Here is a 27,044-nt window from a genome sequence, read left to right as displayed (position 1 = left end):
CCTCTTTGCTCAATCTGACAACGCCGGTCACATTGAGATAACAGCAGCCCCCTTGGGGGTGCCAGTAACAACCGCTTGTATCGCGAGCGCCCGCCATTCTAAACTTTATCCGCATGTATTTTTTTTTTTTTTAACCCGTCATTACCCGTCGACGCATTTACGTCATCGATGACGTCGACAACGTCGACTAGTCGGGACAGCTCTAGTTTCCACAGCCTCTAAATGCACATTTCGCCATGTTGCCGCCCGTCAGTTAACTCAGCAGACTGATGCTGCATTCAAGGAAGGTGGGAAGTCAAGAGTTTCCAACCTCTGATCTGGAAAAATATCATTAGTATGCCTCCACTATTTGATCGCTTATGAGAAGTCAGGTTTGCTGGAGGTCAAAATGTCTTTTGAAGGCCAAAATAAAAAAACTTGTGGCTATCAGCCATCTTTGTTGTTTACATTTGCTTGGAATACTTTAAGGTCGCAACTGGTACCCTCCAAGCGGGTTAAGTCCGACTTCTTACATTCCTCGAATGCAGCGTGAGAACAATTGACCGAAGACTCCTCCTTATTGGGGTTGTATTACGCATCTAAAATAATAGTCCTGTAAATTGAAATGAATTACGGCAGTTTGGTGTGACATTGTTTTGGCCGCATAGGTGTTTTGAAACAATAATATGTGTTTTGAATTTATTTGACTATGTTGTATCTGTTTGAAGATCTGTATCGTTTTTTTATTGGCATGCTATAATGGTGCCACTGACTCACGCTAGCTTAGCCACTCCGGAGCCCTGAAACTAACAAATAACTAAACCCCTGCTAATCTCGAAGATGAAGCCTAATGTCTAAAATTCTGAACTTCCACTTTAAGTCCTCTTATATTTTCTCACTCTCTAGATTTCTATTCTAGTTCCTTCCATGCCTTCAAACATGCCATTGAGACCATGCATTTCCATTTTGCATCCTCTTTACTGCCTTTCTAACTTTGAAAGTGTTAAATAAGTTAAACTACAAAACACATAAATTTGTTTCTTTCAAATATTTAGGAACAATTTCTAGGTGTACTACCAATTGCCTTAGTGAAGTACAATACCATTTCATATATTTTATCTAGAATCTAAGAGCATTGCTCAACCTGCCATTGACAGCGACAAATAACCAATTCATTTGAGCTAGGAGGCGGTAGTGGTGATGGGGATACTTGAAAAATCAGGTATTCCTTGAGGTGGTGATGCTTTAAAATGTTTGAGATTATCGAGCCATTAAGATTGAATTAAATAAAGTCCCTGCGGCACACCCGAGGGTCTCTGCCAAATGGTGGTTTGGAATTACTCTTGTATAAAACATTGCATGGGCCTGGAAAAAATGTAATGGTAATTCTATCTTCTCACCACTGACAACTTGGCCAAAAAGTTCCTCTGGAGTATCGCCAAAAAATGGAACACAGCCGACCAGGAACTCATAGAGGATGATTCCCATTGCCCACCAGTCTACTGGCTTCCCGTATCCCTGTCTGAGAATCACCTCTGGGGCAATATACTCTGGAGTGCCACACACCTGCACAAGCCCAACAAAAAAAAAATCCATAATTTTCAACCCCCTTCTACCTTCAAAAGACAAAAAGAAATTTGACAACTTTACCTGTTTATCAACGAACTCTCTTGTATCTTTCTCCATGTGACCCTCATAAAGGTTGGTGGTCATGTTCATCAGACCAATTTTTGACAGCCCAAAGTCTGTTAGTTTAATGTGGCCCATCGATGTAATCAGCAAACTGTTAGAAAAGGGAAAACAAATGCTGCATTTAATCAATTTTGACAAAACAGGTGTCCATTTTCTTTCTTTTTTAATTTTGTGACTGCCGTGTTGGTAACCGAATGTGTCTACTTGTCATAAGCACCAGGTGCAAAGACAAAACAATATCAAGCACTTGCTTTAAATGCTGGCTGTTTGGATGTCATTGGTAATATGGAAAAGCGTTAGAACATGTTGTTTTGGAATAAAACCGTAATGTAGAGGCTGACATTTTGGTGTGGTGGATGGTAATCAATCTCACTAATCAAGTGATTTGGCCAGCGGAGGACCAACATCTATCGGGAAACCAAACTATGATAAACCAATATCATTGCATAGATAAATCTGGTCTTTCATAGCTGGGCTGGCACCTTCCATGGGGTAAAGCAACTCTTTACCCTTCCTGCAACACTGTGATTAGGTCAAGATGGTATAAATCAGGGGTGTCAAATTAACCTTTGTCATTGGGCCACATTGTATTTATTGTTTCCTTCAGGGGGCCAATTAGGAGCGTCATCAATAATCAACTAACTGACAATTAATGGATTAGCAAATGAAATACTGTTTTTATTATTGAATAATCGTTTAGCGATAATGAGGACCTAAAAATTGTAAAATATCCTTTTTTTAAAGGCCCTAAAGAGAAAATATTCTAATACATTATTGTATATTCCATCATTTTGTTTTTATATACTGCATAAACTCATTCACTCCTAGCCATTTTTCACAAGATGCCCCCTTCTTTTGAGCACCTCAGAATATTGTATTTTATGGTTACATGAACACAGAACTTACAAAAAGAAAGATTAGATTCCAATCTTTTATCATAAAAGGTTTCTACTCTTTTTCATTCTTTAGTTATAAGCAGATGAAAATCATAAACAACATTGTTTATGTCTTTGGTTGTGAATGAGTTAATGGGGGAAAAAATAAATATTGTTGTTTTATTTAATTGATTTTATTTACATTTTTAATAAGTAAGACTTTTCTTTTTCCTCTTTTAGTACGACTTCTTTTTCCTCTTTTCAATTAGACAAACAAAAAGAATAAAACAAAAAATATTCTAATTTTATTGTATGCATTTTTGAAAAAACAAATGTGTTACTTTATTATTTCAAAAAGGAAAAAGTACAAATATCCTATTTCTGCTGTACTCGAGCTATCACTGAGGACAACATAAGTTTTATTACAATCTTATCACGGACTGCATAAATTTAATTAAAATCTCATTTAAGAAGTTGAAGCACATGATTATCTTTTGTGGCCGCACAAAATTATGTAGCGGGCCGTGTCTGGCTCCCAGGCCATATACAGTGGGGAGAACAAGTATTTGATACACTGTCAATGGGTTTTCCCATTGGCAGTGTATCAAATACTTGTTCTCCCCACTGTATTTAAGACCTGTGGTATAATTATAATCATCTGTGGAGGTGGGTTTTAAATGTTCACATGTGATTGCAAAGAAGTGGGATCAATTTTTGCGGGAATGTGAGGGAGGGGGAATTTAACGGTCACTCAGCATTAGGAGGCAACAGGGTTATTTGTCTTGGAGTTTGAGGGATACAGTATTGATGTCATGGTTAGGTCACAGTCAGTAAGTGATTTTATCGGTGGAGGAAAAACTGCACAATTTGTTCAGATTTTGTGAATAGTTCTCACTTGTCAGGTTTGAGGTCTCGGTGCACTATGCCGTAATTGTGAAGGTACTCCAGGGCCAGGACGGTTTCGGCAAAATACATCCTTGTCATTTCTACAGGTAGTGGACCCATATTCTTCAGCAAATTGGCACAATCACCACCTTAAAAATTGTAAACCCCGAAATTAAAAACAAGTGACGCGTCATGAACTGTTAGATGATAACAGTTTGAAGTGATTTTAATGCCCTATGTTACTATTATTTCTTCTTTCCTCTTACCTTCCACATACTCCATGACCATGCAGAGGTGGCGTCTCGTTTCAAAAGAACAGAACATGGACACAACAAAGGGATTCTCAGCAAAAGTCAAGATGTCTCTCTCCACAAATGCCTGTTGAATTTGATTCCTCAAAACAAGGTTTTGCCGATTAATCTTTTTCATGGCAAACCGCTGGCGAGTCTCTTTGTGTCGGACCAAATACACAGCCCTGTCAAAAAAAACAAAAAACATGTTGCACATAAGCACTTCAGGCATTTTTTCATTTGTGAATAATTTTTATTCATACTATCTGTGACATTTTCATTTAGTAATATACCCGGAGATTTTTCATTTGCAAAACGAGTGCGGTAAAAAAAAAAAAAAAATCGATTCACGGGGAAAAAATAAATGGAAAATACATTAAGGAAAATGAGCAGGGAGCAGATAGAGATTCCTCTTACCCATAAGCTCCATTACTGATGAGCTTAATGGTCTCAAAATCACTCTCAAGTGGTTTTCGCCGTGTTGGGGTCACCACCTGTTGGGTTTTATTCTACAGTGAAAGCAGAAAAATTAGTGAGTAAAAAAACGTATAACATACTGAGGGAAAAGTGGCTAACACACTCTAATACAAATTATCCTATTAAGCAATGTAACACATACACTAATACTTTTACAGAAAAGAATCCTTAATTTTCAATCCAAAGCTTGATTTATTGATTAAGAGACATCAAGAGAGGGACTTTGATCAAACATTACCTCCACATCTTGCTCGATAGAAACAGAAGGACTGCAATCGTACTGTTGAAGCTGCACCATGTCTAAAATAAATGAAAGAAATTGGAAAATTAAAGCAAATAATACTCAGCCCTGTGGCATACTAGTGCTGTCCTTCTGACACATTTACCAATTATTAAACAAACAAAAAAAAACACCACAATGACTTTTCTTATTGCCATAGCAACACACATTTTTCCATTTAACTATTGCACACCTTAAACTTGCCACTAGCGACAATACCTAAAAAGTAGTGATGCACGATAATACATTTTTCAACCGATATCGATAACCGATCATTTCCTTCCCCTTCCACCCGATAACCGATAATGTCACGCCGATAATTCTATTCAAATATGTGTGTAAAATTTTAAAGTATACAAAGATCAAATGTTACTGTGCAAAAATGTAATTTAGTGTGATTTTTTTTCCATATCAAATGTGAACAAGTAGTAAATTCCAACAACTAAACAATGGCAATGACGCTGTGTAATGGTAAGCTTTTGGCAACAATTACTTAGAGAAATTAAGCCATTCCTAAAATATATCACATTACTACACTGCAAAAACACCTCCTTAAAACTAGCACAATTGGACAAAACTGTTGATTGCGCACATTTGGAGGCTAAATCAAGTATATAATTATCGGATTGCATTATCGGTGGAATTTTGTTTTATCTGGATTATCTGTGTGACGTCATAATTGCCATTATCGGCCGATAATTATTGGTGGCCGATATTATCGTGCATCTCTACTAAAAAGCTTTGAATAAAAAGTCACACTCTTCAGACAAGCTAGGGACACCTTTCTCTATGATCTAATGAGGTTTACAATATGAGTGGGAGAAATTAATTACCCTCTATAGGGTCTCGCGTCAAACCCAACTGACTGATGATGTATCGAGGGATGTCCGACTTGATTCCCTGGCCGACTTTAGCATGACCTTCTGCTGCCTCAAGCAAATGGTAGAACTCTTCTGGATCAAACTCCTGTAAAAATAATCAAAATCTTATTAACGGTGAAAGACGAACCAAAGCTGTTCTAAAATGAACTGTTTATTCTAGGAGTGTAACTGTTCACGTAGCTGTATGGAATTGTTTCGGTTTTGCATTTTTGGTTCACACGGGTTCTGTTGTGCGTATTTTCTATGCATTTTTACATCATAAAAATGGATTACTATCTTTATCAGAAGCTCGGTGTGGGACCGAAGTCCTGGGGAGATTCCGCACAGACGCTTTGTAAGTGTCATGTAATATTGACAGATGGTGGAGAGGTTGTAGTTTATGCGCAGGTATCTTACATGCATGGCAAGCGTCACTACAGTCTCCTGTTTGGGGACACTTTTTAGCCATCCTGAAAAAGTTACTCCAAAGTTAATCCAAAATTGTGTCCTGATATCGCTGCAAAAAGATCATGCATGCAGCAGTAAACATTGTCTAATATCTTATCACTTAAAACGGCACCATCCAACAATAAATGCTGCATCTACATGTAAGAAAATCAGCTTAATACTGTCTTTGATACTTTTTTTTTTTTTTTTAATAATTTTAAGATTTTACAATTGTTATTATTGTCATTTTTACCTGTACAATTTTTATAATTTCATAATTTATTTGGTTCATTTATTATTTTAAACACTTAGTGTAGTTTATCTGAAATATCACCCTAAATGAGTGACTTTTATTTACACAAGTTCCATCTATTGTTTCTATCTATCTTTAAAAATTAAAAGTAAATTCAAATGATTTTTTTTCTAACTTTTCTGTCAAGACACTAAACCGAACCAAAGTTAAATTTTGGTGTACCATTACACCTCTAGTTTTTACATTTACTACTCATTAACTTGGGCATCTTTCTTACTCCATTAATTCATTTAATGTTAATGAATTCGCAGCAAGAATATATGTAAATGTTATGGTCATGAACATATAAAGTATATAATAAGTGTTTCTGAAATCAAGATGTCGATCACGTCAGGAAAAAAAAAAAAAAAGCAGAATTTAGAAAGTGAGCCAATTTCACCTCTAAAATAAATAGTATTCCCCTTCTGGTGAAATAATGCACACATTCAAGTAAGGAATTAAAATTTCCTGCTCATTTCTACTTGTTAAACACTGACGTTTCATAATTTTCCATTACAAAAAGTATTTCTCCGCTTCTGCTTACCAGACACTCGAGGAGGCGAGCCGGGCGAGATATGATGATCAGGATTTTCCTCACCAGCTGAATGATGACTGTCACCTCCTCGCTTTCAGAACGCTCGTAGGCCTGGAAAACAGCAGGGACAGAAAAATTTCTAGTTTATTTATGTAGTGCTTCGTAGTGAATGACTAAACAATCAAGACAGACAACACTACATGCAAATTGTATAATTAAAGGAATCAGTCATTTCATTTGTAGAAACAGTGGGTCAACCATGGCTTTTGGCTGGAAATACAATAACATACAGAATACAGTGGTATCTCTACTTATGAACGTCTCTATAAACGAAATTTTCAGTTTACGACAGGTCTAAATGGGGACAATATTGCCTCTTGTTAGGGAAGAAATTTCAGGTTAGGAGAGGTAAAAATAGTTTACAGTACTGTACAAGATGTATGACGTATGTACTTCCTGAGTTCTGCTTTTAACTTTCGCACCATAGGATCCTGCTGCTCTATTAATCATAATCTTTCTCATAGTGCTTCAGGAACGTTGTTTTTATAGCAGGTCGACATCTTCCCCAAAAGAGCACAGGTCTCCTTGCGTTTTTGTCTCACAAAGAGTTTTGTTAATCCCACACACGCTTCACTACATTAGTAGAACATTAGAGCACAGGTTTCCTCGCGTTTTTGTGTCACGCAGACTGATAGGTGATAGGTGATGGGCACCATCTTAAAATAGAAGGAAGCCATCAAAGCAGCAACTTTTGCCTCACTCGAAAGATATATATATATTTTCTTTTTTCTCCTTTGCATTATGTTCTATTATCTACAGTACTTCGTGACAGGTATTAACCTATGGTGGTTAGGACAGTCTTTTTTCTTCTATTCAGTTTTGTTTTTTTCGGTCAAATTTTTTGGCACATTGTCCTCATGAGTTAATGTTTCTAATCAATTTGAATTTATTATTATTTATTGATTTTATTACACTTTATTTTTCAGTATCAAATGGTCAAAAATGTACCTTGAGTGTAATTTTACAGTTTGGATGTGAGGTTTTTTTTTTATTCAGGCAAATTGATGCGCTTTTAAGTATTTTCTGTTACAAACAATGTTAACAAAGTTATACTTTATTATAAGTTGATTTATGATACTTTTCTTCTTTGATAGAATAAAAAGACACAATGTTAGGCAGAGGTGTACTTATAATAGTAATTTTATAGACAAATGATATTATTTACAGTGGCGATAGAGAGTTTTGGGGGGGGCGCGAAACATTTACGTTTTCCTTGAGGGGGTCGTAACATAAAATAATTGAGAAGCACTGGATTAGGTATATTAAAAGATTCAAATGTGTTTGGCTGTTTTATTCCTTTTTTACCCCGATTATACGATTGAATGTACCGTAGTGTTTCAGTAGTGCTTGGAACAGATTAGCCGTGCATTTACATGGAAAACGCATTCCTACTTACGGAATTTTCAGGTTACGAGACTACTTCCGGAACCAATTAATTTAGTTAGTAGAGGTAGTCAAAGTTTCTTTTAACAGTTTTAAGTGTGGTTGCAAAGGTAGCTCTGAGGTCTAAAACACTGACAGTATTAGAAAGCTGATGTGTCGTGTGCCCGATTGGCCTTAGTGCATCCTGCTCAGTAGGGATGGGAATTGATAGGATTTTTACGATTCCGATTCCATTATCGATATTGCTTAACGATTCGATTCTTTATCGATTCTCTTATCGATTCTAATTTGGGGAAAAAGAAGAACAAACGTTTTGATTGGCATCGAGTTTGTTTAATCAGAAGTCACCTTACAAACTCACAACGAGATCAAAAGAGCCCCAAACCCTCAATGTTAACTGTGGCAATAAGTGGCAAATACACAAGAATGTGTAACATTTTACTGAAACATTTATCTAATAGAAATAAAAAATATTGGTATATATTAGCAGATAGGTTGTTGTTCTGCCTTTGGCAATATGTGTTAAAGCAGGGGTCCCCAAACTTTTTCCTGTGAGGTCCACATAACTTTTCCCTTCTCTGATGAGGGGCCGGGGTCAGTTTGTAACAGAAAAAGTGTGACGATTGCAGAAGTGCATAAATGTAAAAAGTTATTGTTTTTCAGAAAGCCACAACCAAATAACCCTTTCTGGATTCTTTATAATAATAATAATAATAATAATAATAATTAATAATAAAAACACTATTAATTAAATAGATAATAACCAAATAACCCTCTCTGAATTCTTCAAGGAAAAGGCCAGGAAATAAATAACACGATTGAGAAAAAAAAAAAATTCAAAATGGCCGGACCAAATGTGGAGGCGGGCCGTATTTGGGCCGCGGGCCGCAGTTTGGGTCAAGGTGTATTATTTTACCATTACATTGAATTGCATGCCTTTTAGTTTTTGTGGCGCTTACACGCTCAAGTGGGGGCGCCCTTGCGCTTCCTCACGCGAAGGAGAACGCGCTCACGTGAAGAAGAGGGCGCTTTAGTGACGGGATCTGTCGTTCACTTGAGTAAACGAATCCATTCCGGTTCGTTCAGTAAAAAGATTCGTTCAAACAAATCGTTCAACGAATCATTCGCCCCCCTCATCTCCCTCCCCGCCCAAACGAATCGTTCGGTTACTGAACGGAAAGTGACGTTGCCGAACGAATCACCAAAGACCGCTTCGCAGTATAACTGAACGGGAAGTGACATTGCTTGGTCCCTCCCTCTCTTGCACACAGGCACCGCTCGTCGTAGTTTCAGAAATGAGTGACAGGCGGTATCATTCTGCTTTCACAGACAGCCTCGTCTCCCTCCTGCTGCTGCAAAAGCGAGGGAGAACTTCCGCGTCATCTGTCCTAGTTCTATGGGCTCAAAGTCATGGCTCGTGCTTGCATTTCGATTTAGGACACGGTTAAACATTTTCCTTTTGTGAGGGGAGTAGGGGGCGGGGGCGCACGGACTTTCTTTAGCAGGTTCTTGATCACATATACAATGCTGCTGCTACCAGCCAACGCAGCATGCTTGCTGTCACGAAAATAAAAATACATCGAAAGTTTAATTTCTAAATATGGAACGACCAACACATCATATTTACATCTCGCTCTGTTGTATTTTTGTTTTTTAGTATTAAGACGATCGTGTTGAATTTTTGCACTGGTATTAATAAATAAAATAATCCGGTCAGCTCCCCTGTCGTCCCCGCATCTCAGATCGTCAAATGCTGATGAGAAATAATTGTTAGCTCTTTACGATGTCGCCTTTCTACTCTAATTAGTCTGTTAAGAAAAATGTAGACATATTGCGATATCTCCCGTGTCCGCGTGCGTTGTTTTTGGGCGCTTGAGTAGCACATGATGGACGGATTGACATAATTTGTCAAACCAACCGACACGCTCTGACACGGAAAAAAAATAAAACACTCGGAAAAAAATTGACATGTATATACAGTTTCATTGCAAATCAGTATTATGGTGATCATACTAAATATTTTTTTCTGTGCACATATGAGGTAAATATCGCTGCCATGAAGCCTCCATATAGTGACAGTTCTCTGCCCGCTAACTGCCGTCACGCGACCGCAGCTCAGCTTTTGCTTGCCTCGTAGCTACCCGTGTTTTAAATTACTGTAAATTTGATAGTATGTCGTCATAGGCAGTCACGAGTTTGTTGAGAAAAGTACTACTCTAAACCATGCTCGCTAGATTTGTGTGGTGTTTTTGTCTGTTTGAGCAGCATTTGATAGGCTCCACGTTAACAAATATGTGACAAAGTCATTTCCTTTCATTTTCTGATTAGTTCACCGCATAGTCATTACTGGAAAATCAAGTTAGCAGCAAGCTAGGTCAGGAACCGGAGGACCGAGTCACTGAACGGGAAGTGACAAAACTCAGTCTTGCCCCCCTGCCTGCACGCTGGCTGCTTATTGGCCACATGTGGACGTGAGTGACAGACGCCCTAATTCTGTTTCCGCTCCCTCCCCTGCCCGCGATGAGGCTGGCGTCTGATTGGTCGTGTGCGATGTCAGAAGACGCTGCCGCTTGCTCAACGCCCTCCCACGCAGCGAACAAGCACCACCTTCATAGAACGAATCAGTGCAGATGGTGATTAGTTCGGTCTCGTTCACCCAAACAATTCGTTCAAAAAGAACGAATCGTTCGCGACCGATACAACACTAGCGCTCTTACACCCAAAGAAGAAATACCGCATCCATATGAGTGAGCGAGTTAGTGAGAGAGGGAAACACTTCTACGAGCCTACGTTCTTTGTTACTGTTAATATCTACAGAGGCAACGCCTGTATGTATCATCTTTTGTGTTGTTGTTGTTGTGTTTCCACTCGCGATCGGACACTTAAATCCAGTTGTGTAGTGGTTTGAACGATGTGCTAATGCTAGCGAACGAATGCTAACCATACTGTTATTAGCAGCTAATCATCGCTGATTTACGTTGATGCAAATCTGTTTGTTATTGGGGACAGCGCAGTCGTATTCCCTCCCGATGCAGTTATCTCCACCTTGCAATGACTGCAAGTCGCTTTGTTGTAATTTTTCCTCGTGAAGTGAAGACACACTTTCAAGCGTTTGAACCTACGTGCTGTCATTGTTATGTTTATGGCTGCAATGCTCGTGCTTACCCGTCGTAACCTTTCATTTTCACACTCTTTCCTGGTGAAGTGTAGTCAAACTTTGGAGCGAGTGGTTCTTGGCGCCATGCTAGTTTGATGCGTCTGGACAACAACACACGTCACGACGCAATACGCGTCTTTAGGAATCGTTAAAGGGATCGTTAAGGCTTTTTCATTGTGATGTCGAGGCCTCGAAACACTCGGAACCGGTTCCGAATTGGAATCGGATTTCGATTCCCATCCCTACTGCTCAGTCAGACTCTGTTAATGCCCTTTCATGATGTCATCACTACTAAGTGGCAAGCTGAATATTTCACATGTCCGTCTCATTAGTTTTTTTTTTTTTTTTTTTTTTTTTAAAACATTAATACTTCTACCTTTTAATTAGCACCTCTGGTCAAAACACACACTCCATCCTCACCTCATGAAGCAGCTTTTCCAACTTCTCCTGCAGTTCAGCAAAGTAGCGAGATGTAACCAGACCTTTCTGGGACTTCTCCAGACAGTCACGAACCAACTCGACCAATTGATGCTGAATGAAACCCAACACCCCGTCAGCCAGCGGGAGGGAGCTGTCTGGAGAACAGAGGGTAACAATCTCCAACAATCTCTCCTCCATCTGGGCTGTTGCCTACAGGCAAGAAAGTACACATAAAAGACATTAACACATTTTAATTGTGATTAAGGTTTGTCACTTACTACAACAGTGAATTACTGTGGGGGGCATCATATGACTGAAACAGTGAACCAACATATTTTACGGTTTAGAATTTGAAAATTTGCATTTTTTTTTTTTTTTTTTAAACCATCTACAAATTTTTGCTTAAATTTTTGTCCAATGGCTGTTAACAAAGCAATACATTTACTTTGGTGTCATATAATAGAATGTTGGTGTTAGCAGGGTTAATTAAATGATAGCAATTTTGACTGCATTCGCGATTTGTTTATTCATTTAATGATTTAATACTGTTTGAGTTAAGTGCACATATTCATTTGTCCTAAGTGCAATGTCACGTCAGTTCATACTCTATTAATAGTTATTTAGACTAAAATAGTAGCCAATCACATCACACTATAATTTGCAAGGTGTCTGTCTGTCTGTCTGTATGTGTCTGTCTGTGAGGTGTTGTTCGGAGACAATGATTCACACGGTCGTCAAACTTGCTGGAAAAGTGCATGTTGACCAGGGGAGTAACAAGTCGATCAATTTTTATGTAATGCTTTTCTCGATATTTTTATCACAACAATTTTTCGGAGAGTTATAATTATTGAATGATTATTATAATTACTTTTTCGTGTGGCTAATTAAAATTTGATGGGTGGGACATATTATGTCTTGTGACTACGCAAGAAGGGCATTCACATATTCTAGTACTATTAATGAGATTCATAGTTTGTGGTGATTTTTGCTTTTCTCAGTGGGGGGTAGGTCTCTAACACTAACACCAGCATAGTAGCAGGGGTTCCCTGTTAATCTTTATCATGCAGACATCTCTCATTTGGTTAACTAAAAGCATTTAGACTGAAACATTATGTCTATCTCTCTTGTTCAAATACGAGCAGATTGTTTTAGCTCACCTTTGGAAATCGTTCTCTGTAAACATGGTTCATCATGACTATCTCATTGTCAAAGGAGACGTTTGATCGCCCAGGGCTGAAATATGAATCAAAAAAATAGATTATTACATTTAATCAGCTCAATAGGGGCATTGGTGTTCGCCAACAATATAATGAAAAATTGCTTTGAACTGAAACACTTTACTTGGGGTGATGTCAGGAAGAACAAAGTCAACAAAAGAATTGTGTGAAGGGACACACTGTCCAACTCAACACATGAAGCAATGTGAAAGTGTCAAGATTGAATTTGATCTTTTTAGCAGTCTCCTACAAATAACACAGTTGTGTTCAAAATTATTCAACCCCCACAGTAGATAAGTGTTTTTTGCAAGTTTGACATTTATTTTTCATCGTGTTTATAATCACATGAAATGGCATGTCCAATAGACAAATATGACTGAAATAACAAAAATATTTTTTGTATATTCAAATCCATGGCCTTTCTGTGATTATTTCATTGACACAATTATTCAACCCATTAGGTATGTATAACTTTAGTAGTTAGTACAACATCCTTTGCAACAATAACATCCTTTAGACATGAAGAATAGTTTGACACATGTTTATTGCAGTGATCCACAGGTGTCTTTGCCCATTCCTCATGGGCAAAGGCCTCCAGAGCAGAGACTCATGTTAAATCTTCTTAACCAACAAGCAGCAATCAAAACTATATTTTGGCCCTAACAATTCAACCCTTTTGTTTTTTACAAAAACATTTTAAAATGAAGTTGAGAATTGGATGGTCAGGTATTTACACATTTAGTTCCATTATTACAATCTTTTTAATGTATTTTGCAAGAATGCAGTTTGACACTTGAGAAGCAAATTAAAACTAGCTTGCTGACACAATGCTGTTCTGACCTATCGACTACATCACTGCAAGGATTATGTAATAGCAAGTAAAAAATGAAAAAATAATGCAAGATTTCCAGATCAAAGGGGTCAATTTCCTGCAATACAATAAAATCAGGGCAGCCATCAGAAGCAAATTTCCATCACTAACGGGTACGTTAGACCCACCACCTTTCGTAAATAAAATAATAAATATACATCCTCAACAAAAAAAAATACTTTCAAAAGTATATAAAGCCCTCTCATGTAACAACTCTACTTGCCTACCAATCGAAAAATGGAATAACGAACTTTCGGTAACATTAGATAATAACTATTGGTCCAACATCTGTAAAAATACATTTATAATGACAAAGAATAAGAACCTTCAGCTTATACAGTTTAAAATACTGCACAGATGGCATATTACTCAATCTAAAATGCACAAAATGGGGTTCTCCCAATCCGATAAATGTACAAACTGCAACGAAGATACTTCAGATACATACATTCATGCTCTTTGGCAATGTAAACCAATACAAGATTTCTGGGCACAGGTAACGAAGAAACTCTCTTTCCTATTGAACTGCAGGATTCCATTGTCTCCAACTCTTTGTCTGCTTGGCGATCTGAATACAGTGAATATCTCTATCCATCAAACCCGTCCACTACTAGCAAGTCTAACGATAGCCAAAAAAACAATATTGTTGAATTGGAAAAACAAACAAAACATTAACATTAACCAATGGCTAAATCTAATCATTGAATATATAACATTAGAGAAAATATCTGCCAAACAGACAAATAAAATGGACAAATACGAACAACAGTGGGAAACGGTCGCAAGAATGATGAACATAGAATAAGGATTCTCTCTCACCTGCGAAGGAATGCCACAAAAATAATAAAAATGTACACATAAATTGATGTATGCGGGGTGTCCAGGGAAGTTGTATGCATCCTTCTGCAGCTGGAAACAGGACATGTTTAAATCCAAACTGTTTTGTACACTCCCAACAGCATGTAATAAATACACTTTCTTCCTTCACAGTTTAGTCGGTCAATGGGCTTATTTTACAAGGATACTCATAGACAATTTGGTTTCCAGCTGCTGGGGAACATATGCAACTTTTTTTTGGAACACCCTATATATTATCAGACTTGGAACAATTAAGAAACTATGCGTAAATAATACACTTCACCGGTCCTTGGCATACATCTAATGGTGTTTGATAAACCTCTTCTTCTGTCAGCTTTGCAGGTGGAGTTTGTTGGCGTCCTGCCCTGGGCCGTCCCGTCGCCGGTCTTGGCCCCCGGGATTTTCGGCCGGGGCTTGTCTGGTTGCGTCTGGCTGTGCGGGGGTCCCGTTGGGCGCGCGCTGGTGTCGTGGGCGGGTGGGGGGGGCCGCGCGGGTGCCGGTCCGGGGCCGCGGCCCTTCCCCGGCCGGCCGGGGTGGGGTGGGGTGGAGTTGGGGTGGGGGCCGGGGGGTACATGCGGCAGCCATGGTTCCCTCCCAGGTCCGCCCGGCCGGAGCCGCGTCTCCCTGTACCGGGTGCCGGGGGGGTGCCCTCTGGTGTCATGCCGCGCGCCCCTCCTGGCCCGGGGGTGGGTTGTGGGGGGCGCGCTTCCGTCCCCTTGGTCTGCTTCCGGCCCTGTCCGCCTCCCTGGGCCGCGGCGGCCGCTGCTGCCCCCCGGCCGGCGGAGTCGTTGGCGGGGCCTCTTGGGGCCCGCGGGGCCTTGGGTGAGGCTTGCTGTCCCTTGCCGGTGGGGTGGACGTCCCCTGGTCGCCGGCGCTTGGTGTGGCGCCTGCTCGGGGTGCGGGGTGGGTGCTCGGTGGTGGGGGGGGGGGGGGGGGCGATCGCGGAGGCGCCGTGGGTGGTCTGGGGCGGGGATTGATCGGGGCCCTGACGCCTCTTCTGCCCTGCGGCCGGTGGTTCTGGTGGACGGGGCCACGCCCGCGGGAGCCTGCCTCTTAACTCACGCACTTCTCACTTCGGCACTGTAAATATTTTTCACCTTGGCACTTACATGCTCATACATTTCTCCGGGGAGAGTTGGGACGGGGCTTTACAGTCCCGGCCCGGCTCCCCCCTGTTTTTAATGCACCACACACCAAGGTTGTGGGATGGTTGGGACCTGTTGGGGGTGGGGGTACCTCACGGCTGCCTCCTCACCACAGGCCCCGCCATCTCTGCACCTTTTTTAAATGCACCACACATCATACTCCACAGGAGAGCTCTGGCAAAGGGCGGTGGGACGGGCGGCTGGGCAGAAGCTCCATGCTGCGGTCCCACTGCCCCAAGCCAAGCTCTCCTATTTTAATGCATACATTGCACTACCCTCCCCTCACACCCCCATCACGGTGCTGGGTGATGGCTGCCAGTCGGGAACCTGGCAGCCACAGTAATAGGGTGGTAGGTGGGTCCCACACTTTTTTATATGGCGTGGCTCCTGGGGTGTGGCCTCCCCTCTGCCTCGGCTGCCGGCCGCGGGAGTAGGTTGGGGGGTCGGGTCCCCGATCTTGCATCGCCCCGTGGCAGTTCCTGGGCGTTCTCCTGCCTCCGCCTTCCCCTCTCTTCTCTGGCTGGGCATCCGCCCTGCGCTCCGTCGCGGGTCGCTGACTGGGCGCCGGTGTATCAGCGGGGTGTCGCCTGCACCGGCGGGGGACCCTGCCTTGCCTGGGGCTTGGTGGGCCGCTGGGGGTCCCGTGGCGTGCCGTGCCGGTTGGGGGGCTGTGGCTCGTGGCCCGGGTGGGCGGGCGGGAGTGGGTGTAGGCGTGGGGTTGGTGGTGCGTCCCCTCCTGCCATCCCTGAAGGCCGGTTGATGGGTGCGCGGGTGGCCCGGGGGACCACCCTGGGTCCCGGGGGGGGGACGATGGCTCCTTTGCTGGGCTGCGGGAGGAGGGATGGGCTGCGCATGGCCCCCCGCGCCCGCCCTCCCTCCCTCCCCGGGCTGGCTGGGTGGGGGCTGTGGCCCTGGGTTGGCGCCCGCGCGGCTTCTCCGCCCGTCTGCGTGGCTGTCGCGCGCCCGGTGGGGCCTGCGTGCTGCTGGATGTGGTAGGGCATTCTCGGGTCGGGGGTCCCGGTGCCGGGATTGGCGATGCGGCGGCGTAGGGTTGGTCGCCAACGGGCTTACTCGTAAGAGATTCACACGATTACTGGGTTCTAGATCACAGAACTGATTTGTGCACACTCTACCCCTTTCAATCACTTAGCTTATAGGCTTATAGACACCCCCACCCCCATTCTCCTCTTTCACTGGCCAATAGGCCCCCACATGGTGTAAACCGGAAATACATCTCGCTGACGATAGCACCAGCATATTAGTAACTAGTTTAGATGTTCAATGTATATCTAGTTGTTGTTTGTGTATGTGTTTCTTTTCCTTCTTCTCTTGTATTTCTTTTCTTCTGTCCCCCCATAATCCCTTCCTGTTCGCTGCTTTGTCATAATAAAAAGGTATTTTGAATGATCACAATGGGAGTATGTCAGACTCTCAATGTGAAACATTAAAACTGTTCAGAATCTGGGCACTTAGACTTCCATTCTCTGTGTCAAACAGCTGAACAGGACAGGTTTAAAAAAAAAAAAAAAAAAAAAAAAAAAAAAAAAAAAAAATAGATTATTACATTTAATCAGCTCAATAGGGGCATTGGTGTTCGCCAACAATATAATGAAAAATTGCTTTGAACTGAAACACTTTACTTGGGGTGATGTCAGGAAGAACAAAGTCAACAAAAGAATTGTGTGAAGGGACACACTGTCCAACTCAACACATGAAGCAATGTGAAAGTGTCAAGATTGAATTTGATCTTTTTAGCAGTCTCCTACAAATAACACAGTTGTGTTCAAAATTATTCAACCCCCACAGTAGATAAGTGTTTTTTGCAAGTTTGACATTTATTTTTCATCGTGTTTATAATCACATGAAATGGCATGTCCAATAGACAAATATGACTGAAATAACAAAAATATTTTTTGTATATTCAAATCCATGGCCTTTCTGTGATTATTTCATTGACACAATTATTCAACCCATTAGGTATGTATAACTTTAGTAGTTAGTACAACATCCTTTGCAACAATAACATCCTTTAGACATGAAGAATAGTTTGACACATGTTTATTGCAGTGATCCACAGGTGTCTTTGCCCATTCCTCATGGGCAAAGGCCTCCAGAGCAGAGACTCATGTTAAATCTTCTTAACCAACAAGCAGCAATCAAAACTATATTTTGGCCCTAACAATTCAACCCTTTTGTTTTTTACAAAAACATTTTAAAATGAAGTTGAGAATTGGATGGTCAGGTATTTACACATTTAGTTCCATTATTACAATCTTTTTAATGTATTTTGCAAGAATGCAGTTTGACACTTGAGAAGCAAATTAAAACTAGCTTGCTGACACAATGCTGTTCTGACCTATCGACTACATCACTGCAAGGATTATGTAATAGCAAGTGTCCATGTCAAACTCCATTAGTCTGGCCTCAAGTCTATCCGCAGCTATCAAATTAAACATTCTAATCCCATACTTTAACATCTGATTTCAGGTCACTGTAGAGTGATTCATTCATGGCCAAAAGCGGCATTTGGTTTTTCAGCTGCACACAAGGCTGCGTGAAGCTGTTAAAAGCTGTTATCGGAGCAAATTTCACAGTCAGCTTTTGATGCATCTGTTGTACACGTGTTTGTATCTAAAGCAGAGGTTTTCTTCAAGCCAAACAGTGAATCATTGGCAGCGTTTAAATATTCATAGACAGCCTCATACCCGTGGATGTAGAACGAAGCTGAAATTTTACACAAGAGAGCTTCAAGCAGAACAGATGCAAAGTAAACCTATCACATGCAAACATGCTCCCCAAGCCGTTCTGTTGTCATCAAAGCAGTCTCAGACTATATGGAGAGTGCCCAGCACACAGTGCTGCAGCTCACCGTGGTGCGAAAGCCTCCCCCAATCCTAAACCACCTCCGCTCTCGACTACAGTTCAGCAGCAAGATCCCTGCGGCACTCAGTAAGCCAGCACGCCTACGCATGGCACACCATGGTGCCAGAACACAGAGCACTCAGGCACCGTATAAACAGTGCAAAGCAACACACAAAAGTTGTCAAATATCACACAACCAAAGCGTCAGATGGCCACCTGCGTGTCGTCCTGCCTGTATATCTAATCAATGAGAAGCAACCAACGGATACTGATTAGTTCATGTTGGTCAAGAAACATCTTGTATCGTCCAAAATATATTTCAATTGTACTGACAAGAACAGTCTCTCACCAGAGCAGTTACACACAAATCAAATGAATTGACCCAACTTTCAACACATTTTTCGTATGCACCGTGTAATATCATTCCAGACATTTCAACATTAATGTGATTTGAAGTTAAGATTTTTGTAGTTCATTTAAGAAACAATTCACAACTCCAGTAGATCAGAGTTTAGCTACATTAGCAGCAGTTTTTTTTTTCTTACCTCAAATTCAATACAAAATATACGAGGTAGTGGAAAAGTGTTGTTGTAATTAAGTTAGAAAAAGTCATAAAAAAGACCACCGAGCGGGTTTGAATCTATTACCGTTTGTGCATTGTAAGTAAAAAGTAGGTTTTTTGCACGAAACTGCCAAAAAAGAAATAATGATATTTTGGCATGGATTTGAAAAAAATAAATTGATGCAACAAAATATATATATCCTGTTTTTCCTGAATTTGTTACTTTATAATACGGTATTTTTATCAATAATATTTTGACATTGGCGCAGTAAAGGTGTCAAATTTAGAGCTGAACCCCAAATTATAATACAGTATATATCAGGCATGAAAATGGGTCAGGGGTTAAAAAGGTGAGAATGGTGTGGAGGACATATGTTCCGGCGTTCTGCCAAAATGTCTACATCGGCAAAACGTCCTATATGAGGCGAATTTGACACCCAAAGTACTACTGTGCACTCTCAACTTGTTTTGTTTAGATGCATACAGGCAGAACGTACTAAAAAAATGCCTTAATAAAAGACTTAAATGTAGTTATATCAAATAAGGACGATTTAAATACGCTACGTGATTAATGTGGTCAACTGCTTTAAAGCTACCACAAAAAAAAGACAATGGTGAAGAGTATGGGAGGGTAATACATGCAAAAAGTATTTTTGAGGGAATGAAAAGGTAATAAAAAAAACTCAATAAAAACAAAAATAGTGAGTACTCGCAGCTTTTAACTGATGTGCGCATGCGTGTGAATGTTTGCGCAAGAGCACTGAACATTGTGTAGGACGTTTCGCCGCGTAGCAAGGTACTGCCGAACACCGGTACACTGTACAACCCAACAAAATACTGTATTGAGCTCTGACGAAACACACTGTGTTTCAGTAATCTGCAGGAGGCACCACAGACACATATACCTTGCGCTGGCCATGTTTTATTTAGAAACAAAGTTTACTTTGACGGTAAACGAGTTAGGTGTTCAACACTGTGCACGAATGTCGCACTGAAAAAAAGGCGTCACACGTCCCTGAAATACCAATTACAGTGATATTAGAAAGAAGCTTGTGTTTCTTCTTTTGAATTACCGTTAAATACACAAGCTTGACGCCAACTTAACGGGAGCTATTTTTTCACCGGGGATTTGGCTAGCTGTGGCAGTGTTCGACGCAAGCAGCAAAGAAACGGCAGTAACTTTGTTATACCGCAAAATATGAAAAGGATTAAAGCCATTACCCATCAAATTCAATATGCTGGCAAATGCATTCATCTAAAAAAATATTGGGAGTGAGACCTCTCCTCGTCCAGCGAACATGAATCTGTGCTTAGGGCAAGATCATCTGTCTCAATTAGCGATCTTTGACGCTATCCTTTTTTCCCACTTCAAGCTTGTTCCTCACTCAGCGGCTGTGAGACAAATTAAAACCTTGACGAAGTTGCTCTCCTCGCTAAGCCAAGGCTAACATTCGTCTGTAAGTTTTTTGTTTTTATATAGAATTTGAAAGGAAAATGTGTTTTGTTTTTGGCGAACTTTTTCATGGTGCTAATCTGTTGAAGCTACTCACACATGGAAAAATACTATTGTACAACGTTTTAAATGTGTTCATTTTGTATATTTCAGTTAGCACGATTTAAGAGTTCAATAAATTGAAGAAAAGTATGTCTTGCTTTTGGCTGTATTTTTGACACACGAAAAATGATAGCGAATCCCGTACTACAGTGTGACAGATCATTTTAGTGGTTTTGAAACCGCGACGTTTTCATACCATGGTAAACCGTGACACTGGTAACCGGCACATGCCTACCCCACCCCCCCACCCCCACCCCAAAAAGGTTTCTCCTCGGATCTACACAATTCACGTAGGTCACCCTTTTTGACTTCAAAACGGCGAATTTTGCCAAAAGGTGAGAGATTTTCATGCCTGATATATAGTGGTACCTCTACATACGAAGTTAATTCGTTCCAGGACCTTGTTAGTATGTCGAAATGGTGTATATCGAGCAGGATTTTCTAATAAGAATACATTATGATTCCATTAATTCGTTCCAAAACCCGAAAACCTACACTAAATCCTTAATAAATCTTGTTGGTACAATTACAAATGGCAATTACACATAGCAAAACAAATAAATTATACATAAAAATTGGAATAATATAATAATAATAATCATTCCTGTAATAATGTAACGAATCGTGTTCTAATTTAGCAGACGTTTTTTGCGTGCTGTACCTGAACGCACCGCGTGGGTGACATTACAGTGAGACAAAGAGTGAGGTAGAGGTTTTACTTTCTCTTTTAATGTTTTGTTTCTGGCGTCAACTGCGGCAGACAGTAGGCGTGTTTTGTTGCACAAGTTGATGGAATAAATGATTTAAAACCTGACAAAGCTGGCATTTCCTTTGGCGATGTTACCACAATATTAATTGTCACCTTATGAATACTGGCGAATGGAAGTCGGAGGAGGACCGTCGAGATCGTAGACATTCTACGGCCGTATTGTCGAGCAAGTTCACGGATGCGCACACATCACTAATATTTTTTCTATAATTTCCATTTTCATGTCAATGGTAAGTGTCATCTTTTTCACCACCAGCACTACCCTTGGAACCCATGTTTTCTCTCACAAGAAAATTTGCCGTGTGTCTGTCTTCCAGCAAAACAAAAAAACGGTGGCGCCGTCATAAATTGTCATATTTCAAGCACGTCGTCTGATGTAGAAACTAATCGCGAGTCCAATTTTACGTCGGATGTCGAAAAGATAGTTCGTCAATGCGATCGTATGTCGAGGTACCACTGTATTTCGCTTTGATAAAGCTGCTGTACTGAGCAAAAGAAGTGTAATACAGTATTATTTTAATATTATAATTGCTATTAGTATTATTATCTGACAAGTCATCTTTTTAAAGCAATAGACGACACCTAGTATAAACGCTTGCAGAAAGTATTTAAGTATGCAAATCCTGCATCTTTAAAGACATCTGATAATAGCGAATATAATGTTTGATACAAAAAAAATGAGACCGCTTACAAACACAGCTATTGTGTGATGAATGTGACGTTGGTCAGACCACACACGTAGAGCATATAAAAGCTGAAACACTCAAAACACATACAAATTAGCTAAGAAAATAGGCACAGTTTTTTATTAGTTTCTGTTTCTGTTCAATGTCTTTGCCTTTCTCAGTCAGAAACGAAGCCTGCTTCATTTCCTGACTCCAATTAATACTATTTTCAATAGCTGCAAAAAATATAGTGAGGAGCCAATGTTTGAAGAGTGGGCAGGACAATCTGAGAGACTCCCATTTGATTAGCTAAAAAGGTATTGGCGTTCGAAAATGTCTCACAATGACTATTTTGTCCACATCTGGGAATTATTGACTATTATATAAGTTTCTCTCCACTACTGCACATTAAAAAAATGAAATTCTGTGTCTTTTCACCTTATCGAACAAGATTCTTTCTGCTCTGATGCACATGGTTAAGGTCTTGTCTATTGCTTTACGTATAGACGGCATGGTATATAAATATATACAGTTTATCACAAAAGTGAGTACACCCCTACCCCTCGCATTTCTGCATATATTAAAATATTTCTTTTCATGGGACAACACTGACTAAATGACACTTTGACATGAGAAAGCCCACAAACAGTTTGCTGATGACATGTCAACAAAGCACATGGATTACTAAACCATGTCCTATGGTCTGATAAGATGGGCGGGCTTTCTTGTGTACAGTCTTCAGAAGAGGCTTCCTCCTGGGGTGACAGCCATGCACACCAATTTGATGTAGAGTGCGGCGTATGGTCTGAGCAATAACAGGCTGACCCCCCCCACCTCTTCAATCTCTGCAGCAATGCTGACTGCACTCCTGTAATGAGTCACATGACATTTTGGAGGGAAAATGACAATCGGTACTCAATTTGGACATTTAGGGATGTACGTTTTTTCATAGGCGTGTAGTCACTTTTGTTGCCAGGGGTTTAGATATTAATGGCTATATTTTGAGTTATTTTGAGGGGAAAATAAATTAACTATTGTATAAGCTGCACACAGACTACTTTTCATTGTGTCAAAGTGTCATTTTGTCAATGTTGTCCCATGAAAAGATATACTTAAATATCTGCAGAAATGCGAGGGGTGTACTCACTTTTGCGATACACAGTCAATAGGAGGTGAGTTCAGTTCACTTGACAAAGATTATTAATTTCACAATTCAACCAGTGCCAAGCCTCTGGCGGACAAACGAAAAATAAACAACTAATCATCATTCAATGAGATACAAGTCATGTTTGACATTGGTGAAAGAGACAATGACTGCAAACTGCTCAATGGCTTATTGATTTTTTTCCCTTTAAATTTTTTTTTTAAAATAAGCAATAAGTTTTGGGGTTTTTTTCCCCTTCTGGAACCTGTAACTCTATTGGTGTGAGGCATGCTTACTATATACATACTAGTACATGTTTAGTTGTTTTGATGAGTCTATAATGGATGTGGTAGCCAATTTGTGCATGTGTACAAATATTTCCCAGTGGATCTGTTAAACAAACCATTGAGAAGAAAACAATCTGGCTAATCTGTTTGTACAGCAGTATATTAACACCAATCCCTTGCATTTAGATTCTCTGTCAGCAATTTAGACAAGCTACCTCAGGCTCCGGGAGCGAGGACGCATGACAGTCGTGGGCCGGCCATCCTCGTCGGTTATACTGTCTGTGCTGCGGAAGTGTTTGAAAAGGAAATGCAGCTCATCTTGGGTTGGCTGGTAGGGAAGTTGATGAAGCCGCTCCTGGGACGATGATGAAGACTGGAGACAGATCAGAAAGCTATCAGTCAAACAAATTAATCTCTTGGTGACCATAAAATAAATCAGTATGAATGAAAATAGCCATGATACCCAAAATATCACTATCAAATGTGATCTGATCTTTGTCAAAATCACACAGATGAAAAAAAGAGTGTCTGCTTTAACTAAAACCACCCAAACATTTACAGGTTTTCATATTTTAATGAGGATAGTAAGCAAACAATGACAGAAGGGGGGAAAAATATGTAAGTGAATCATCACATTTAATATTTTGTGCCCCCGCCCCCTTTGACAGCAATAACTTCAACCAGAGGTTTCCTGTAGCTGTAGATCAGTCTGGCACATCGATCAGGAGTAATCTTGGCCCATTCTTCTCTACAAAACTGCTGTCATATTCTGAAGTTGATTTACTTCTGTGTTTTGGATCAATGTCTGGTAGCAGCATCAATCCTCTTTTTAGCTTCAACTGTCTGACAGACGGCCTCACTTTTTCCTGCAAAACATCCTGGTAAACTTTTGAACTCATTCTTCCATTAATGATTGCAAGTTGTCCAGACCCTGAGGCAGCAAAACAGCCCCAAATCACGAGGCTCCCTCCAACATGCTTCACGATGGAGATGAGGTGTTGATGTTGGTTAGCTGTTCCAGTTTTCCTCCACACATGACATTATGTGTCACTCTCCCAAACAATTCAACTTTGTTTTCATTAGTCCACAAAATTGTAAACAACTTCTCTGACTGGCGATTGATGAACATCCAGACTTTTACAGATGGCTTTGTATCCTTTCCCAGCTTTATACAAATCAACAATCCTTGATCGCAGGTCTTCAGACAGCTCTTTTGACCTGCCATGATGCACATCAGACAATGCTTCTCATCACGACAATTCTTACCAGGTGTGTGTTTTATAGTGGGCAGGGCAGCTGTAAACCACTCATCAGTGAATGGGCACACACCTGACTTAAAATGTTTGGTAAAAATTGGTTTCAATTGGTCTTTAAGTCTCCTTACACAGAGGGTTCACTTATTCCACCCCCCCCCCCTTCTGTCATTGTTTGCATGCTATCCTCATTAAAATATGAAAACCTGGACCATGATTGATCCTATCATGAATATCAATAAAGTTCAGATGTTCACTTTAATTTCAAATAAGTTCTGTACGCCTGTATTTATGTTTACATTTTATTATTTTAACAATTGAGCATTTTTCATGACCCAGGTGAAGAAAATTGTTATGTATTTGATTTCGCCACAGTTCACTGAAATTCATTGAAATGTTTCAACGTACTCGTTACGTTTCAAATTTGGCTCTAACTGGACTGAACATATGCTCTCACTTTGCAAGGAAAATATCAGGAACTATATCCTATATTGAGATTCAGCCTCAATACTTCGGGATATGACTTTTGGTCTGTGTCACTTAGCCTTACTTTTGAGTATTCCAAACTGGCATCCAATCTGAAATACTGTAATCCAACTGTGTACCTACAATCTTCATGAAAAATGAACAACACAAAAAGCTTGGCCATCATTAAAAAAGGCAATGGTTTTCACACTCCAATGAATCCTTTTTTGAAACATGCACATACACAGACTGCACAGGTCCACACAGATTGTGCCTATTACCTCCAAGGCTGTGTTCAACAGACTAGCTCTATGACTCATTCAAACAGATGATGCTAGAAAACAATTAGCCGTTTGTCAACTCAGTCTTGGCATTTGCTGTCTCTAGCAGCATAAATTAATGCACTATTGGGCTTGAATGAGGTGTAAGAAATCTATCAACGAGAAGGATGGTGCCATATTTTTTAGTTACTTACTGAAACGGTTGAGCTTGGCGGGTTGGTTCCATAGCCTGACGAAGGGAGGGATGCCAGAGACCATCTACGACCCTCAGCTCTGAAAAATGACATGAAGCAATGGTTAACATTTGATGTGAACATTACTACATAACACTACAGGAGTTTGTTATTGTTATGTGCGGCAACATTGCAATTGGTTATTCACCCAATTTCTCTTTTGTACTATGCCAACAAAAAAAGCATTGATCTTATACACAATCCCAGTAATTTCAGTGGTACACCTGGAGAACCCAATGACAGCAGTATAGAGTAGAGATTAATGTTAGGTCTTGGCATCAGGAATAAATTCACATGACCGTGTTTAAAATGGTGTAGACTTTGCTGTGCTGAGAGGTGATTCCAAAGTTGTTTTTTTGTTTTACCCTCATGTACTGTTACTTAAATAGATGAAACAAAATCTATGTTGAACCCAAATTCTATGTATGCACTGCTTATGCTCTCTTTGCACGACTACAAGAATATACAGCTTTTCTCTTTTTTCATAGGTTTTGGATTTGAAATTATAGCATGGAGGTATATACAGCAATAGTTTATTTTTTTATAGTATGGATAACTATATAAAGAACATTGTATGTACAAAGAAATGTACATAAATACTTTTTATCCCACAAGAAAAAGAAGATACCTGTCCGCACGAGCCAAGTGACTGAGATGAAAGCAGAGGAGAGAAGAGAAGAAAAAGCAGAGTTTCAGTGAGACTGCAGTGCAAATGATCCTGTGACCTCTGGCATTCATCTGAGGAATTCATCTTGACAATGTTGCCATCCTTGCCACTTTACATTTGTCCACATACTAAAATTCTTCTCAGGAGCGTTTTATGTAACAAGAACAGTTTCATTGCAGAACAAGTAGCCCAAAGATTGTTACAGCAACATTTTAGTTCGTGATGAGAGCATGAACACAAACCCCAATCCCCCCCCCCCCCCCAAAAAAAACCTTTTCTAAGTTCTATTCGTGATTTCAAGTGATTTCTTAATTGAACAGAGGTAATGAGTTTTAGTTGTTGTCAGTGAAAATGTACTCAGCTACCCAAAATTCCATGATTAGGCACAAGTAATTCATGATTTATTATGGAGGGCAATTACTTTTATCCATTGGGCCAGAGTATTTCCGTCTATACTTTGTCCCATTCTTGTTGCTGGATTCTCATAAGGCAATGCCTTACAAGTACAGTATACAGTGGTATGAAAAAGTATCTGAACCTTTTGGAATTTCTTACATTTCTGCATAAAATCACCGTTA

The 27,044-nt window shown here is 40.2% G+C and overlaps 1 protein-coding gene across 4 annotated transcripts in view; it reads right to left on the bottom strand.

Moving 5' to 3' along the window:
* Positions 1–27,044, bottom strand: part of LOC130918572 (microtubule-associated serine/threonine-protein kinase 3-like) — an 88,404-nt gene that overhangs the window by 23,450 nt on the left and 37,910 nt on the right. For 2 of the 4 annotated variants that reach the window (XM_057840376.1, XM_057840378.1), the window contains 13 exons: positions 26,428–26,448; positions 25,761–25,839; positions 23,783–23,940; positions 12,790–12,865; positions 11,633–11,842; positions 6,622–6,723; positions 5,312–5,444; positions 4,437–4,498; positions 4,139–4,230; positions 3,698–3,906; positions 3,442–3,580; positions 1,630–1,762; positions 1,380–1,545 (listed from right to left, as the gene is read on the bottom strand). In XM_057840376.1, the coding sequence (XP_057696359.1) occupies positions 1,380–1,545; positions 1,630–1,762; positions 3,442–3,580; positions 3,698–3,906; positions 4,139–4,230; positions 4,437–4,498; positions 5,312–5,444; positions 6,622–6,723; positions 11,633–11,842; positions 12,790–12,865; positions 23,783–23,940; positions 25,761–25,839; positions 26,428–26,448 (1,580 nt within the window). The remainder of the gene's footprint in view (positions 1–1,379; positions 1,546–1,629; positions 1,763–3,441; positions 3,581–3,697; positions 3,907–4,138; positions 4,231–4,436; positions 4,499–5,311; positions 5,445–6,621; positions 6,724–11,632; positions 11,843–12,789; positions 12,866–23,782; positions 23,941–25,760; positions 25,840–26,427; positions 26,449–27,044) is intronic. The other 2 variants (XM_057840377.1, XM_057840379.1) reach the window with 1 other exon arrangement.

This window comes from Corythoichthys intestinalis, chromosome 7 (genome assembly GCF_030265065.1).
Source record: "Corythoichthys intestinalis isolate RoL2023-P3 chromosome 7, ASM3026506v1, whole genome shotgun sequence".
Taxonomy (NCBI): domain Eukaryota; kingdom Metazoa; phylum Chordata; class Actinopteri; order Syngnathiformes; family Syngnathidae; genus Corythoichthys; species Corythoichthys intestinalis.
Note: the sequence above shows the minus strand (reverse complement) of the source record. Positions and strands in the feature narration are given on the sequence as shown.